Source organism: Oncorhynchus clarkii, chromosome 11, assembly GCF_045791955.1.
Source record: "Oncorhynchus clarkii lewisi isolate Uvic-CL-2024 chromosome 11, UVic_Ocla_1.0, whole genome shotgun sequence".
Lineage (NCBI taxonomy): Eukaryota > Metazoa > Chordata > Actinopteri > Salmoniformes > Salmonidae > Oncorhynchus > Oncorhynchus clarkii.
The window spans coordinates 71,929-89,177 of NC_092157.1; the positions used below are offsets into that span (position 1 = coordinate 71,929).

The 17,249-nt window shown below is 43.2% G+C and overlaps 1 protein-coding gene across 6 annotated transcripts in view; it reads left to right on the forward strand.

Annotated features, from left to right (window-relative positions):
• The first annotated feature begins 519 nt into the window (after window positions 1-519).
• Window positions 520-17,249, forward strand: part of LOC139420111 (natural killer cell triggering receptor) — an 88,434-nt gene continuing 71,704 nt past the window's right edge. For 3 of the 6 annotated variants that reach the window (XM_071169835.1, XM_071169833.1, XM_071169834.1), the window contains exons 1-3: window positions 523-586; window positions 7,570-7,653; window positions 8,795-8,869. In XM_071169835.1, the coding sequence (XP_071025936.1) occupies window positions 7,596-7,653; window positions 8,795-8,869 (133 nt within the window). In that variant the 5' untranslated portion in view covers window positions 523-586; window positions 7,570-7,595. Of the gene's footprint in view, window positions 587-7,569; window positions 7,654-8,794; window positions 8,870-17,249 lie in introns of those variants that run through there. The other 3 variants (XM_071169838.1, XM_071169836.1, XM_071169837.1) reach the window with 3 other exon arrangements.

Consider the following 17,249-nt stretch of genomic DNA (forward strand, 5'->3'; position numbering starts at 1 on the left):
CGTCCACGCTGATTCTCTTTTTGTGTGTGCGTTTCTGTATTATTATTTTATATTAATTTGGCCAGGTAAAAATGTATTTGTATTTTTTCACGATCTGACATCATGGTAGCCCACCTTCTGTGTTTAACATTGGAGATTTGCAATTTTGTTCATGGTTCTAGGTCGATTTTGAAGCATTTTGAACTAAGACCCTGCTCTTTAATGTGAACTAACCAAATGAGCCGGCTCACAAATACTCGAAAGGCTCATCCCTAACGAACTCGAGCGGGAAATACATCTTATTTTAGCTGCATTCACCATACAGTGTTAGAAGGCATCAAAACGGCTGCAGGGTGTCATGTAAAAAGTTACAACATGCCGTCACGATCTGAACGCCTCGGAACTAATTTCACGCTGGGAAGATGTTTAGCACGGACCTTTTTAACATGACACAGTCGATTGACTGATCTACAAATCACCTTGCATCAAATAACAGCTCATTATTTGTTGATCAGTCAGACAAATTACCCATGATACATTGCAGTTTTGATCCTCGCACACGGCTGTTGCATTCATACAACGCCCAGCTACGGTGCGCAGATCACAGGTAGGTAAAGCCTGCTTAGGTTGCTTCATCGAAACGATATTGTTTATTATTTTTAATTTTTTTATTAACGGTGGCATCTTGTCAACCTCTGGGAATCAATAAACAACCGATGTTGTTTGTTTAGCTCAACAAACGGCCTGGACATCGCAAGGTTAGCTGGCTTGCTAACTAACGTGTTAAATTGAGATTGCTAACGTTAGCTAGCTAATGTACGTGTGCTAGTAGCCTACTACGGAGTCTTTAGCTTGTTGGCGTATAAAACCAGCTTGATAAAACACATTCGTATCGTGCCTTTCCAAGAGAGCTAGATTGTAACAAACTGTGACAAACGCCATGGAGTCAGTCAACAACAACAGTCAGATAGCCAGATCAGTCAACAACAGCAGCCAGATCAGTCAACAACAGCAGCCAGATCAGTCAACAACAGCAGCCAGATAGCCAGATCACAGCCAAGTAAACATTGCATATCAAGTCACGGCGGATATGTCGATTTAGCAGGCATACTATGTGCTGGTACTATAATTGTTCAAACTCCAACACAAATTAACCTCGCAACCATGGCTCAGTACTTCGCAGTAGCTACAGACAATATCCTAACTGAAAGTGAAAGTAGGTCAACAATGGGCGCGACTGTAACTATCTTTAGTGTTTAATGAAGATGGTATTTTCCGGTCGTTGAGTTGAGTGCCTCAACGCTTGCTCTAAATCTAAACGCATCGCTCGCGTTACGGTTTTGGAAACAAGGAACATGTCGTTGATATTAGCGAGAACTAATAAAAACAAAGTTTAGTTATTGCAGCTTTTTACGGGGTTGGGGTTCCCACACGGCCATATTTTCATGTTATACAGCGCTTGTTCACGGAAAACAGACGGTAATTAACATCTGCATCTCTGAACACATGTGTGTAAGCGGAAGATGGATGCCACAAATGCGTTGTCACTGAAGTACCGTCTGCTCCAAATGTTAAAACCATGTACAGTAAATGTATTTTGCGTTTGTGAAATTATTTTTTGATACAATATGAAAGTAGAGGGCTTCATGAATCTTAAAGCAATTGAGAATTCATTCGTGTTTAGATGGCGTTTTGGGCTGCCAAAGGAGCCTAACGTTACTCCTTAATTGGGCTAGGGTCGACAATTTGATCAACAACATTTGCCCAGTTCAAAAAGAGCCTATGGTGTCATGTAACTTGGCAAAGTGTTTTCCCTACCAATCTAGCAGACTTTCAATAGGCTATGGACTAGTTAAATACAATAAAGTAGACACTGGGTCCTCCCTGGTATTCAAATCAATTTCCTTGTCCTCAAACCCTGCCCATTTTGGGTGGGGTGTCACTCTGTGTCCCGGTCAATCATGTTAAAAAATGTGAGCTAAACAGCCAAGCTGGTGTTGTGTTCTGTGTCCCTTACAGTGGGGGTCCCCCACATTTAATTTTCCTCTGCCAATAAGAAAAGTAACAAATGGCAAAATCACTAACCTATGCATAGGCTGTGTGAGTTTCAAGTTTGGGGAAGCACATTTTCACCATAACAATGCACCTTTATAATAAAGCAGTCCATGCATCATTGTGTTTGCAGACCTATGTAAGATAGCCTACTATTCATACTGTGATGAGTAGATTGGATAGACAATCACTGTCAGATTTAGTCAATCACTGTTTTGCAAAAATACCGTTCAATGCATGGGTTTCAACTGCGGACTGGATTAAACTGTTTCCTTTAACGAGTCCGACGAGAAGGATATCCTGCTTTCACTGGAACAGGCCCAGATCCACACCTTTTGTGTGAAGAAAATACGCAGGAAAAGGGGCCACAGATGGGACAGCCTTCTGAGAATCCGTAGAGTAAGCTCGCACTGCCATCAGTTCTTCTTGCTAACGTGCAATCATTGGAAAATAAAATTGATGCCCTATGATTAAGATTATCCTACCAACGGGACATAAAAAATTGTAACGTCCTAACATCTTATGTTTTACCGAGATGTGGCTGAACGACGATACGAACAATATAGAGCTAGCAGTATTTTCCATGCACCGGCAGAACAGAGACACTACCTCTGGTAAGATGAGGGGTGGGGGTGTTTGTCTATTTGTCATAACAGCCGGTGTGCGTTATCTAATATTAAAGAAGTCTTGACATACTGAGGTAGAGTACCGTATGATAAGCTGTAGACCACACTATCTACCAAGTGCTCTCATCTATATTATTCGTAGTCGTCTATTTACCACCAGAAAGTGAAGCTGGCACTAAGACCACTCTCAACCAACTCTATAAGGTCATAAGCAAAGAAGAAAATGCTCACCCAGAAGCGGCGTGTCTAGTGGCCGGGGACTTTAATGCAGGCAAACTTGAATCAGTTTTACTAATAATTGAGACAGTAGATCTAGCTGGTCTGTCATTATATAATAGAGACAGTAGATCTAGCTGTCATATTACAGTTCGTAGAAACATGTCAAACGATGTATAGAATCATTCTTTAGGATGTTTTTATCATAAATCTTCAATAATGTTCCAACCAGAGATTTCCTTTGTCTTCAGAAATGCAATGGAACACAAGCTAACTCTCTCGTGAACGCGCGTGACCAGCTCATGCCACTCTGGCAGACCTCTGACTCATTCAGCTCCCATTCCCCCCTCCTCCACAATAGAAGCATCAAACAAAGTTCTAAAGACTGTTGACATCTAGTGGAAGCCGTATGAAGTGCAATTTGACCCCATAGACACTGTATTTTTGATAGAAATAAGTTGAAAAACTACAAACCTCAGATTTCCCACTTCCTGGTTTGATTTTTCTCAGGTTTTCGCTTGCCATATGAGTTCTGTTGTACTCACAGACATCATTCAGTCTTAGAAACTTCAGTGTTTTCTACCCAAATCTACTACTAATATGCATATATTATTATATGCATATATTATTATTTCAACCCTGCAGGCGCGACACAAAACGCAGAAATAAAAATATAATTCATGCCTTACCTTTGACGAGCTTCTTTTGTTGGTACTCCAATATGTCCCATAAACATCACAAATGGTCCTTTTTGTTCGATTAATTCCGTCTATATATCCAAAATGTCCATTTATTTGGCACGTTTGATCCAGAAAAACACTGGTTCCAACTTGAGCAACGTGACTACAAAATATTTCAAAAGTTACCTGTAAACTTTGCCAAAACATTTCAAGCTACTTTTGTAATACAACTTTAGGTATTTTTTAACGTAAATAATCGATAAAATTGAAGACGGGAGGATTTGTGTTCAATACAGGAAGAAAACAAACTGTAGCTAGCTTTCTGGTCACGCGCCTCTATCTAACAGTACACTTCAAGTTACCCTCGTTCTGGATGGCCGTACTTCTTCATTACACAAAGAAAAACCTCAACCAATTTCTAAAGACTGTTGACATCCAGTGGAAGCAGTAGGAACTGCAAGAAGGTCCCTTAGAAATCTGGATTCCAATTGAAAAGAGAGTGACCTCAAAAACAAAAAACATCTGAATGGTTTGTCCTCTGGGTTTTGCCTGCTACATAAGTTCTGTTATACTCACAGACATGATTCAAACAGTTTTAGAAACTTCAGAGTGTTTTACTAATTTGCATATCTTATCTTCTGGGGATGAGTAGCAAGCAGTTGAATTTGGGCATGCTTTTCATCCAAAATTCTGAATGCTGCTCCCTATCCTAGAGAAGTTAACAAATGTATTAGATCTGCCAGAGATGTCATGTCGAATCCTTTCTACATGTAGCAAGCTAGTGACTTCAGCTAACCAGGTATTAAAAACCGGTACAGTCTCCTTATTCCAAAGGCTCAAAATTGTTATTTTTCCAATAAACATGCCATATTGTAATGTTTTCTGTTCTCAGTTGGTTAAAGTCGTTAGGTGCTGTGACCTTCCTAAAACAGCAGTATCCAGGGCTGGTATGAGGTTACAGCTGTATACTGATGAGAAACACTTATATAAATATCCTGCCAGAATGTGTGCAGTTTGGGGCATGACCAGAAGAGGTGACCCAGGGTACCCTCTGCAGATTTGAAGTAGAACGTGTGTAATTTGGTACAGGAATAGTGGAGTGTCATGACGTTGCCCTCTTTGGTTACAGCGAGCACCATCCCCCTCTCTCTGCACCACCCCTCTCTCTCTTTCCCCCTACACCAGACTCTGTTAGGCAGGTCAAACATTCCTGGAGGAGATTCTTCCTCATGGCCAGACAGTCTAGAGAGAGAGTTTTCATAGAGCAAACAAAGTAACTTCTTCCACCTCACAGAACTTGAGAACTGAACAATATTCATGTTTTGGAGAATGTATAAATGGTCGGTGAAGTAGCCAGCTACGAACTTGTCCGTTTGGTACAATTTTGTGAAACTCAGAGACAGTACAGCCACATTACCATAACCCTATTTATACATGAGTCTCAGTTGTGAGGATCGCATCTAATTGTTGTATAAAATGAATGAGTAAAGATTAATGAAAATATTTGTGAAATTATGTAATGTGTTTAATGAAGGAAACTCCAATTCCCTTTGGAGTTTAACTAAATCATAGGTTCGCCCCATGAGCACAGACATTGATCTGGCGTCATGGGACAGCCCCTTTCTGCTCTTCTGAATATAACCCCACCTTGGGAATTTATCTGGAGACCATGCTTCTCTCAATTACGAGAGGGCTAAGGTTTCAGACGATTGCTGAATTCCTAACCATACCACGTGGTTAAAACCAGTTGCGACGAGCAAACCCGGATCCGGGATCCTATTTATAGCCTCAAGCTCATTACCATAACCCAACGTTAACTATTCATGAAAATCGCAAATGAAATGAAATAAATATGCTAGCTCTCAAGCTTAGCCTTTTGTTAACAACACTGTCATCTCAGATTTTCAAAATATGCTTTTCAACCATAGCAAAACAAGCATTTGTGTAAGGGTATTGATAGCTAGCATACCATTAAGCCTAGCATTCAGCAGGCAACATTTTCACAAAAACAAGAAAAGCATTCAAATAAAATAATTTACCTTTGAAGAACTTCAGATGTTTTCAATTAGGAGACTCTCAGTTAGATAGCAAATGTTCAGTTTTTCCCAAAAAATTATTTGTGTAGGAGAAATCGGTCCGTTTTGTTCTTCACGTTTGGCTGAGAAAAAACCCAGAAAATTCAGTCATAACGACGCAAACTTTTTTCCAAATTAACTCCATAATATCGACAGAAACATGGCAAACGTTGTTTAGAATCAATCCTCAAGGTGTTTTTCACATATCTATTCGATGATAAGTCACTACTGGCAGTTTGGTTTCTCCTCTCTTCAAAATGGAAAAATGCGCGCACCTGGAGATTGCGCAATAGTTTCGACGGAGGACACCCAGCGGACACCTGGTAAATGTAGTCTCTTATGGTCAATTTTCCAATGATATGCCTACAAATACGTCACAATGCTGCAAACACCTTGGGGAAACGACAGAAAGTGTAGGCTCTCTCCTTGCGCATTCACAGCCATATAAGGAGACATTGGTACATAGCGCCTCAAAAATCTGGCTCAGTTCCTGTATGAAATTTCATCTTGGTTTCGCCTGTAGCATTAGTTCTGTGGCACTCACAGACAATATCTTTGCAGTTTTGGAAACGTCAGTGTTTTCTTTCCAAAGCTGTCAATTATATGCATAGTCGAGCATCTTTTCATGACAAAATATCTTGTTTAAAACAGGAACGTTTTTCATCCAAAAATGAAATACTGCCCCCAGAGGTTCATGAGGTTAAACTCTGAGACTATCGAACCGACAGAATAAGAACAAATCCTTGATACTAATTACTAGTCTGCAGCTAGGAATTCGGTATCATTGAACGCGAAGACCAACAACCGCCGAAACATCTATTCTATAACAACATTGCTGAATGTTATTCTGAACAATCCATTCTAACCACGGCAGAGAGCTAGAGGGCGGACAAACTCTCCAACAGAAACAAACTTTCCAACAGAGATCACGACAACGCACTGAGCGTAAATATATATGTTGATTGCAATTATTCCTGAATGAGTGAGTGTTCATGTACAAAGGATTAGCATTCAATTGTTATAATTATCACTTGGTAGTGTCTTGTATCTCAGTCGACCCCCACTTCCCTTTTGTCCACCAAGCCGCGATACCGTTTTTTCCCACCAGGGAACCTCCGCTATCATTTCCTTGTAACCATATCTACTGTTTGTTTATGCATTTCTGTGATTGATTGATTATTTAGTTAGTAAATAAATGATTTAAGACAATTGATGTATCGATAACTCATAGTGAAGACTGGGATCGTGCAGATAACCAACAATTTACGACGTTTGGAATGAGACTAACGTGAGGTAAAGAATCATTTATTAATTAGAAGATTAATTGATTGATATTAAAATATTTGAAAGTTTTATATTAGAAAAATTATAACTTTAATCTGAATAATTTCCTTGGTGCCCCAACTTCCTAGTTAATTACAATTACATAATTAAGTCAGTTCAATCACGTAATAATAATTACAGAGAATTTTTGATAAAAATAAGTCTTCAGTTTAATGATTCCAAAGACACGACAGGAGTCTGTGAGTCACTTTGTATTGAATAAGTTGGTGTCGGGAGCACAAGTGAATATCTCGAAGGCAATCAGCCCAACAGTCATCAGTAATCTCCATACCATGGTCTTCCTCCCAGGTCTCCTTCAAATGTTGTATGGATACAGAGTCATATGCTGTAAAGAGATCAAACTCTTGGAGCCAGGGGCGAGGTACATGAAAATATACAATTCGCGTGCAGGTGTAATTGCCTCAGTGGCACATAGTTTCGGAAGATGTCAAAGAAAGTTAGATGCGGGGAGATCGTACATTTCCCTCAACTGTGCAAATGTGGCAAAAATATTATTGACGTAAAGGTCTGCCTATAGTAGTAATGCCCTTTCTCTCGCTCCCTCCCCCTTTTCTCGCTCGCTCTCACTCCCCCCTTCTCTCGCTCTCTGCCTTGCAGGTGTCCCAGTCTGCTCTGTGGTCAGGATGGGGGTGAAGGAGCGTCCTCAGTGCTACTTTGATGTGGAGATCAACAGAGAACCAGGTAAGACGCGTCAACAACCACCCGGTGATGGCTCACTGCCAGACTAAGAAAACGCTGAGACAGGACTTTGCTGCTCTGACATTCTCATTCACGTTTTACATGTAGCCTGGGCTAGGCTTGTTGCACTATTGAAAGCTGAGACCAGATTTTTTTTACCTAGTCTTTCGGTGACAGGCCCAACACTCTTATTTGAAATGCAACAGGATATTAAATCATAAAGCCAGAGCTTTAAATATCAACAGTAACTGTTTTATTGTGCTCCAGATTGGATGCGTGCCCTATTTACTGTTTTACTGTACAACCTACTGCATACAGTAACACTATATATACAGGGCGAGCTGGGTGGGTGTTTCCATACTCTGGGGAGGATGCTAGGCAGGTGTTGACATGATGTCCAGGGTGTTGACATGATGTCCAGGGTGTTGACATGATGTCCAGGGTGTTGACATTATGTCCAGGGTGTTGACATTATGTCCAGGGTGTTGACATGATGTCCAGGGTGTTGACATGATGTCCAGGGTGTTGACATGATGTCCAGGGTGTTGACATGATGTCCAGGGTGTTGACATGATGTCCAGGGTGTTGACATGATGTCCCAGGGTGTCGACATGATGTCCCAGGGTGTCGACATGCGGTCCCAGGGTGTCGACATGCGGTCCCAGGGTGTCGACATGCGGTCCCAGGGTCCCAGGGTGTCGACATGATGTCCCAGGGTGTCGACATGGTGTCCCAGGGTGTCGACATGATGTCCCAGGGTGTCGACATGATGTCCCAGGGTGTCGACATGATGTCCCAGGGTGTCGACATGATGTCCCAGGGTGTCGACATGATGTCCCAGGGTGTCGACATGGTGTCCCAGGGTGTCGACATGGTGTCCCAGGGTGTCGACATGGTGTCCCAGGGTGTCGACATGGTGTCCCAGGGTGTCGACATGGGACACCCATGGTGTCCCAGGGTGTTGACATGGTGTCCCAGGGTGTTGACATGGTGTCCCAGGGTGTTGACATGGGGTCCATGAGATGATTGGTCAGGTGCCATACTGCCATTAGAAATATTTATTGGCCAGAGAGACCTGTCAGCCCAGGATATGTTTCAGATTGATTCCTCAGTCAGGCCTAACAAATTGTTCTGTCTTTTTCAGTTGGACGTATAGTCTATCAACTGTTCTCCGATGTCTGTCCCAAGACTAGCAAAAACTTCCTCAGTTTGTGCACTGGTGAGTATTGACCAGACACAGCAGGTCTGGATGTTTCATCCTGTCTATGTATCCCCCACAGAGCAGAGTTCCAACTCAGTATTACATGAAGCCGATCTTAACCTCCACGTATGAGATGTATTAAATGTACCTAGTCTATAATGAACATCCAGTTAGACATTACCTCCAATACCATGAAGATGTCTCTCCTTGGAGGAAAAGCTGCTGCAGGATGTGGTGAAACATCACTGTACTGAGACAGTAACAGCTGCAGCACTTCTGCCTGGAGGAAAAGCTGCTGCAGGATATGGTGAAACATCACTGTACTGAGACAGTAACAGCTACAGTACCTCTCCCTGGAGGAAAAGCTGCTGCAGGATGTGGTGAAACATCACTGTACTGAGACAGTAACAGCTGCAGTACTTCTGCCTGGAGGAAAAGCTGCTGCAGGATATGGTGAAACATCACTGTACTGAGACAGTAACAGCTACAGTACCTCTCCCTGGAGGAAAAGCTGCTGCAGGATGTGGTGAAACATCACTGTACTGAGACAGTAACAGCTGCAGCACTTCTGCCTGGAGGAAAAGCTGCTGCAGGATATGGTGAAAGTGCCACACAGTCTGTCCCTGAGATAGTGTTTTGGGATGAAGGCATACCAGTCTGAGTTACATGTATAATGTATGTACTAGGCATGTGTATTTTTCACTTATGTACCAGGCATGGCGTGTACAATAGTGGTGTGAACGTTTATACAAAACAAAAGCACCATTTTAGCCGGGACTCCTCTTTCCCATCTATACATTTACTCCTGTTTTAAAAGGGCGGTATTCCCTTTATAATGAGAATTGAGACACTTCACCTCCTTGTTAACCTGGGCCAAATATCTACAAGTTTTATTTTTCCCTGTTTGATTTTGGGAGCTTAATCTTCGTTGGCAGGTTTTAGTTAACATGAAACAAAGTATGCCCCTGGACTAATGAAGATGCCGTTTGCTTTCATCAAAACAATGTTTTTGATCCATATTTCAGTGTGGAGCCTGCCTAAGTTTAGGGTGGGGGGTTGGAGCCTGCCTAAGTTTAGGGTGGGGGGTTGGAGCCTGCCTAAGTTTAGGGTGGGGGGTTGGAGCCTGCCTAGGTTTAGGGAGGGAGAGGGGGTTTGGAGCCTGCCTAGGTTTAGGGAGGGAGAGGGGTTGGAGCCTGCCTAGGTTTAGGGAGGGAGGGGGGTTGGAGCCTGCCTAGGTTTAGGGAGGGAGGGGGGTTGGAGCCTGCCTAGGTTTAGGGAGGGAGGGGGGTTGGAGCTTGCCTAGGTTTAGGGAGGGAGAGGGGTTGGAGCCTGCCTAGGTTTAGGGAGGGAGGGGGGTTGGAGCCTGCCTAGGTTTAGGGAGGGAGGGGGGTTGGAGCCTGCCTAGGTTTAGGGAGGGAGGGGGGTTGGAGCCTGCCTAGGTTTAGGGAGGGAGGGGGGTTGGAGCTTGCCTAGGTTTAGGGAGGGAGGGGGGTTGGAGCTTGCCTAGGTTTAGGGAGGGAGGGGGGTTGGAGTCTGCCTAAGTTTAGGGTGGGGGGTTGGAGCCTGCCTAGGTTTAGGGAGGGAGATGGGTTGGAGCCTGCCTAGGTTTAGGGAGATTGGAGCCTGCCTAGGTTTAGGGAGGGAGAGGGGTTGGAGCCTGCCTAGGTTTAGGGAGGGAGAGGGGTTGGAGCCTGCCTAGGTTTAGGGAGGGAGAGGGGTTGGAGCCTGCCTAGGTTTAGGGAGGGAGAGGGGTTGGAGCCTGCCTAGGTTTAGGGAGGGGGGGGGAGGGGGGGTTGGAGCCTGCCTAGGTTTAGGGAGGGAGGGGGGTTGGAGCCTGCCTAGGTTTAGGGAGGGAGAGGGGTTGGAGCCTGCCTAGGTTTAGGGAGGGAGAGGGGTTGGAGCCTGCCTAGGTCTAGGGAGGGAGGAGGGTTGGAGCCTGCCTAGGTTTAGGGAGGGAGAGGGATTGGAGCCTGCCTAGGTTTAGGGAGGGAGAGGGGTTGGAGCCTGCCTAGGTTTAGGGAGGGAGAGGGGTTGGAGCCTGCCTAGGTAATTTTTCTAAAGATCTATTGACTCTGGGTATCTTTCCTCTCCAGATAAATGTGGTAACAGCCTGATTGACTTAAAATAACACTTTGGTAAAAACAATAGGATACATTGAAATAGATAAAGGAATTTGGATAAACTGTTCATTTTTACAGCATTAAACATTTTATTCGTTTTATTAGTTTTCATTTGCGCAAGAAGTGGAGCGAAATTTGCAGAAAAGAGCGCATGTAATGAATGAGGTACGTTCACTCCAAGGTATTTGAAACCAGAGCGGCTGAAAGGACAAGTCTGTCTGCTGGATCTCTAGCGCTGCTGTATTGATTGGGAAGCACTCACTATTCTGGAGATTCATCTTGTAACCGGAGAAGGAGCCAAAGTTCTCCAGAATAGAAAGGATAGAAGGTAAACAGGTTACAGGGTTATTTACATTGAGTAACAAATCATTTGCATACAATGATAACCTATGTTCAACTCCTTCCATTGTTACATCTTGGAAAGAGGAGGATGCCCGTAAAGCTACTGAACTAGGCTCAATGGCGATGGTAAATAATAAAGGGGACAGTCTCTGCGTGTCCCACGTACCAGTGCAGAATAATCACAACGGTACAGACATTGGCCTGGAGAGGTGTATGCAAGAAACAGACTCATCAGCTAAATTTGTCCGTAAATCCATTTTTAAGAAGAGCAAATTTCCTTAAGGAGATTACCACCTCAGGGGAGTTGGAGAATTGTTTAGAATAAATCATTTTAAACAGTGTCTGAATATTAAAAAATGAATATCTGTCCTTTTTATGAAGCCGGTTTGTTCTTGTGATATGAGTCCTGGTTAGACTACTTTCAGACGCCTTCACCAGCACCTTGACATCCACATTAAGGAGGCTTAGGGCCTAAATGAAGAACACGGTCTTTCCCCTTCATAAGGAGAAGCGCTATTGAAGCCTGTGCTAGGGTAGGTGGGAATGAGCCACGTTGCTGCTCTGCATTGACTTGATAGAGGGAAAAATTTCTTCAAGGCTGAGAGGAGAATCAAGGTAATTTGCAGTTTCAGCCAGGTCACCCAAAAATATAGTCCTATTCAAATCAAATTTTATTTGTCACATGCGCCGAATACAACCGTGAAATGCTTACTTACAAGTCCTAACCAACAATGCAGTTTAAAAAATAAGAAAAAGTAACAATTAAAGAGCAGCAGTAAAATAACAATAGCGAGGCCAAATACAGGGGGTACCGGTACAGAGTCAATGTGCAGGAAACCGGTTAGTCGTGTTTATTGAGGTAATATGTAGGTAGAGTTATTAAAGTGACTATACATAGATAATAACAGAGTAGTAGTACCAGCAGCAGCAGTGTAAAAGAGGGGGGGAGCAATGCAAATAGTCCGGGTAGCCATTTGATTAGATGTTCAGTAGTCTTATGGCTTGGGGGTAGAAGCTGTTTAGAAGCCTCTTGAACCTAGACGTGGCGCTCCGGTACCGCTTGGCATACGGTAGCAGAGCGAACAGTCTATGACTAGGGTGGCTGGAGTCTTTGACAATTTTTAGGGCCTTCCTCTGACACTGCCTGGTATAGAGGTCCTGGATGGCAGGAAGCTTGGCCCCAGTGATGTACTGGTCCGTATGCACTACCCTCTGTAGTGTCTTGCGGTCGGAGGCCGAGCAGTTGCCATACCAGGCAGTGAAGCAACCAGTCAGGATGCTCTCAATGGTGCAGCTGTAGAACCTTTTGAGGATCTGAGGACCCATGCCAAATCTTTTCAATCTCCTGAGGGGGAATAGGTTTTGTAGTGCCCTCTTCACGACTGTCTTGGTGTACTTGGACCATGTTTGCTTGTTGGTCATGTGGACACCAAGGAACTTGAAGCTCTCAACCTGCTCCACAACATCCCTGTTGATGAGAATGGGGGTGTGCTTGGTCCTCCTGTTCCTGTAGTCCACAATTATCTCCTTTGTCTTGATCACGTTGAGGGAGAGGTTGCTGTCCTGGCACCACACGCCAGTTCTCTGACCTCCTCCCTGTAAGCTGTCTCGTCATTGTCGGGCCTACCACTGTTGTCATTGGCAAACTTAACCTCTCTGGGATATGTGTGACGCTAGCGTCCCACCTGGCCAAAAGCCAGTGAAAATGCAGAGCGCTAAATTCAAATAAATTACTATAAAAATCAAACATTCATGAAATCACACATGTAAGATACCAAATTAAACTACACGTGTTGTGAATTCAGCCAACATGTCAGATTTCAAAAAGGCTTTTTGGCGAAAGCAAACGATGCTATTATCTGAGGATAGCACCTTCGTAAACAAAGAGAGAGAACATATTTCAACCCTGCAGGCGCGACACAAAACGCAGAAATAAAAATATAAATCATGCCTTACCTTTGACAAGCTTCTTTTGTTGGTACTCCAATATGTCCCATAAACATCACAAATGGTCCTTTTGTTCGATTAATTCCGTCAATATATATATATCCAAAATGTCCATTTATTTGGCGCGTTTGATCCAGAAAAACACCGGTTCCAACTTGCGCAACGTGACTACAAAATATCTCAAAAGTTACCTGTAAACTTTGCCAAAACATTTAAACTAATTTTGTAATACAACTTTTTAGGTATTTTTTTTACGTAAATAATTGACAAAATTGAAGACTGGATGATCTGTGTTCAATACAGGAAGAAAACAAACTGACGGTACCTTTCTGGTCACGCACCTCTATCTAACAGTACACTTCAAGTTACCCTCGTTCTGGATGGCCGTACTTCTTCATTACACAAAGAAAAACCTCAACCAATTTCTAAAGACTGGTGACATCCAGTGGAATGTAGGAACTGCAAGAAGGTCCCTTAGAAATCTGGATTCCCAATGAAAACTCATTGAAAAGAGAGTGACCTCAAAAACAAAAAACATCTGAATGGTTTGTCCTCTGGGTTACGCCTGCTACATAAGTTCTGTTATACTCACAGACATGATTCAAACAGTTTTAGAAACTTCAGAGTGTTTTCTATCCAAATCTACTAATAATATGCATATCTTATCTTCTGGGGATGAGTTGAATTTGGGCATGCATTTCATCCGGATGTGAAAATACTGCCCCCTGTCACCAAGAAGTTAATGATGGTTTGGAATCTTGCCTGGCCGTGCAGTCATGGGTAAACAGGGAGTACAGGAGGGGACTGAGCACGCACCCCTGAGGGGCCCCCATGTTAAGGATCAGTGTGGCGGATGTGTTGTTACCTACCCTTACCACCTGGGGGTGGCCCAGGGTCCTTAGGTTAGTGATGAGCTTTGTGGGCATGCAAAGCTAAAGTGAAAGAATAGCAATCTCACATAGGTGTTCCTTTTGTCCAGGTGTGAAAGGGCAGTGTGGAGTGCAATAGAGATTGCATCGTCTGTGGATCTGTTGGGGTGGTATGCAAATTTGAGTGAGTCTAGTGTTTCTGGGATAATGTTGTTGTTGTGAGCCATGACCTGCCTTAATGGCTACAGATGTGAGTGCTACGGTATGGTAGTCATTTAGGCAAGTTACCATAGTGTTCTTGGACACAGGCACTATGGTGGTCTGCTTGAAACATGATATTACAGACTAAGACAGGGAGAGGTTGAAAATGTCAGTGAAAACACTTGCCAGTTGGTCAGCGCATGCTCTGAGTACATGTCCTGGCAATTCGTCTCGCCCTGAGGCCTTGTGGATGTTGACCTGTTTTAAGGTCTTGCTCACATCGGCTGTGGAGAGCGTGGTCACACAGTCGTCCGGAACAGCTGATGTTCTCATGCATGATTCAGTGTTACTTGCCTCGAAGCGAGCATAAAAGTAATTTAGCTCATCTTTTGGGCTCGTGTTACTGGGCAGCTCTCGGCTGTGCTTCCCTTTTGTAGTCTGTAATGGTTTGCAAGCCCTGCCACATTCGATGAGCGTCGGAGCCATTGTAGTACGATTAGATCTTAGTCCTGTATTGATGCTTTGCTTGTTTGATGGTTCGTCGGAGGGCATTGCAGGATTTCTTGTAAGCTTCTGGGCTAGAGTCCCGCTCCTTGAATGCTGCAACTCTACCCTTTAGCTCAGTGCAGATGTTGCCTGTAATTCATGACTTCTGGTTGGGGTGTTTGTACAGTCATTGTAGGGACGACGTCATTGATGCACTTATTGATGAAGCCAGTGACTGATGTGGTGTACTCCTCAATGCCACCGGAGGAATCCCGGAACATATTCCAGTCTGTGCTAGCAAAACAGTCCTGTAGCTTAGCATCTGCTTCATCTGACCACATTTTTATTGATCTTGTCACTGGTGCTTCCTGCTGTAATTTTTTGCTTGAAAGCAGGAATCAGGATGATGTAATTATGGTCAGATTTGCCAAATGGAGGGTGAGGGAGAGCTTTGTACAAGTCTCTGTGTGTGGAGGTGGTTGAGTTTTTTTTTTAACATATGCTGGTGGACATTTGTTAAAAAGGATTTAAGTTTCCCTGCATTAAAGTCCCCGGCCACTAGGAGTGCCGCCTCTGGAAGAGCGGTTTCTTGTTTGCTTATGGCGGTTTTCAGCTCATTGAATACGGTCTTAGTGCCAGCATCGGTCTGTGATGGTATGTAGACAGCCACAGTGGCAAGAAAAAGTATGTGAACCCTTTGGAATTACCTGGATTTCTGCATAAATTGGTAATAAAACTTGAACTGAACTTCATCCAAGTCTCAATAATAGACACACACACAGTGTGCTTAAACTAATAACACCCTAATTATTGTAGTTTTCTTGTCTATATTGAATACATTTAAACATTCACAGTGTAGGTTTGAAAAAGTATGTGAACCCCTAGGCTAATGACTTCTCCAAAAGATAATTGGAGTCAGCTAACCTGGAGTCCAATCATTGAGATGAGATTGGAGATGTTGGTTAGAGTTGCCCTGCCCTATACAAAACACTCAAAAAAAAATTGAGTTTTCTATTTACAAGAAGCATTGCCTGATGTGAACCATGCTTCAAACAAAAGATATCTCAGAAGACCTAAGATTAAGAATTGCTCACTTGCATAAAGTTGGAAAGGGTTACAAAAGTATCTCTAAAAGCCTTGATGTTCATCAGTCCACTGAAAAACATATTGTCTATAAATGGAGAGAGTTCAGCACTGTTGCTACTCTCCCTAGGATTGGCCGTCCTGCAAAGATGACTGCAAGAGCACAGCACAGAATGCTCAGTGAGGTTAAGAAGAATCCTAGAGTGTCAGCTAAAGACTTACAGAAATCTCTGGAACATGCTAACATCTCTGTTGATGAGTCTTCGATACGTAAAACACTAAACAAGAATGGTGTTCATGGGAGGACACCACGGAAGAAGCCACTGCTGTCAAAAAAAAACATTGCTGCACGTCTGAAGTTTGTAAAAGAGCAACTGGATGTTACACAGCGCTAGTGGCAAAATATTCTGTGGAGAGATGAAACTACAGTTGAGTTGTTTGGAAGGAACACACAACACTGTGTGGAGAAAAAGGCACAGCACACGAACATCAAAACCTTATCTCAACTGTAAAGTATGGTGGAGGGAGCATCATGGTTTGAGTGTGCTTTGCTGCCTCAGGGTCTGGACAGCTTAGTATCATCGACGGAAAAATTAATTTCCAAGTTTATCAAGATAATGTAAGGCTATCTGTCCACCAATTGAAGGTCAACAGAAGTTAGGTGATGCAACAGGACAACAACCCAAAACACAGAAGTAAATCAACAATAGAATGGCTTCAACAGAAGAAAATACACCTTCTGGAGTGGCCCAGTCCTGACCTCAACCCGATTGCGATGCAGTGACATGACCTCGAGAGCAGTTCACACCAGACATCACAAGAATTTTGCTGAACTGAAACAGCAAGAGGAATGGTCAAATTCCTCCTGACAGTTGTGCAGGTATGATCCTCAATTACAGAACATGTTTGGTTAAGGTTATTGCTTCCAAAGGAGGGTCAACCAGTTATTAAAATCAAGGTTTCACATACTTTTTCCAACCTGCACTGTGAATGTTTACACGGTGTGTTCAATAAAGACATGAAAAATGATAATTGTTTGTGTGTTATTAGTTTAAGCACACTGTGTGTGTCTATTGTTGTGACTTAGATGAAGGTCAGATCAAATTTTATGACCAATTTCTGCTAAGGGTTCACACACTTCTTCTTGCTACTGTACAAAAATACAGAAACTCTCTAGGTGTAGATAGTGTGGTCTACAGCTTATCATGAGATACTCTACCTCAGGCGAGCAAAACCTTAAGACTTCCTTAAATATCATGCACCAGCTGTTGTTTACAAAATACATAGTCCGCCACCCCTTGTCTTACCCGAGGGTGCTGTTCTATCCTGCCGATTATAGTGTAAAACCCG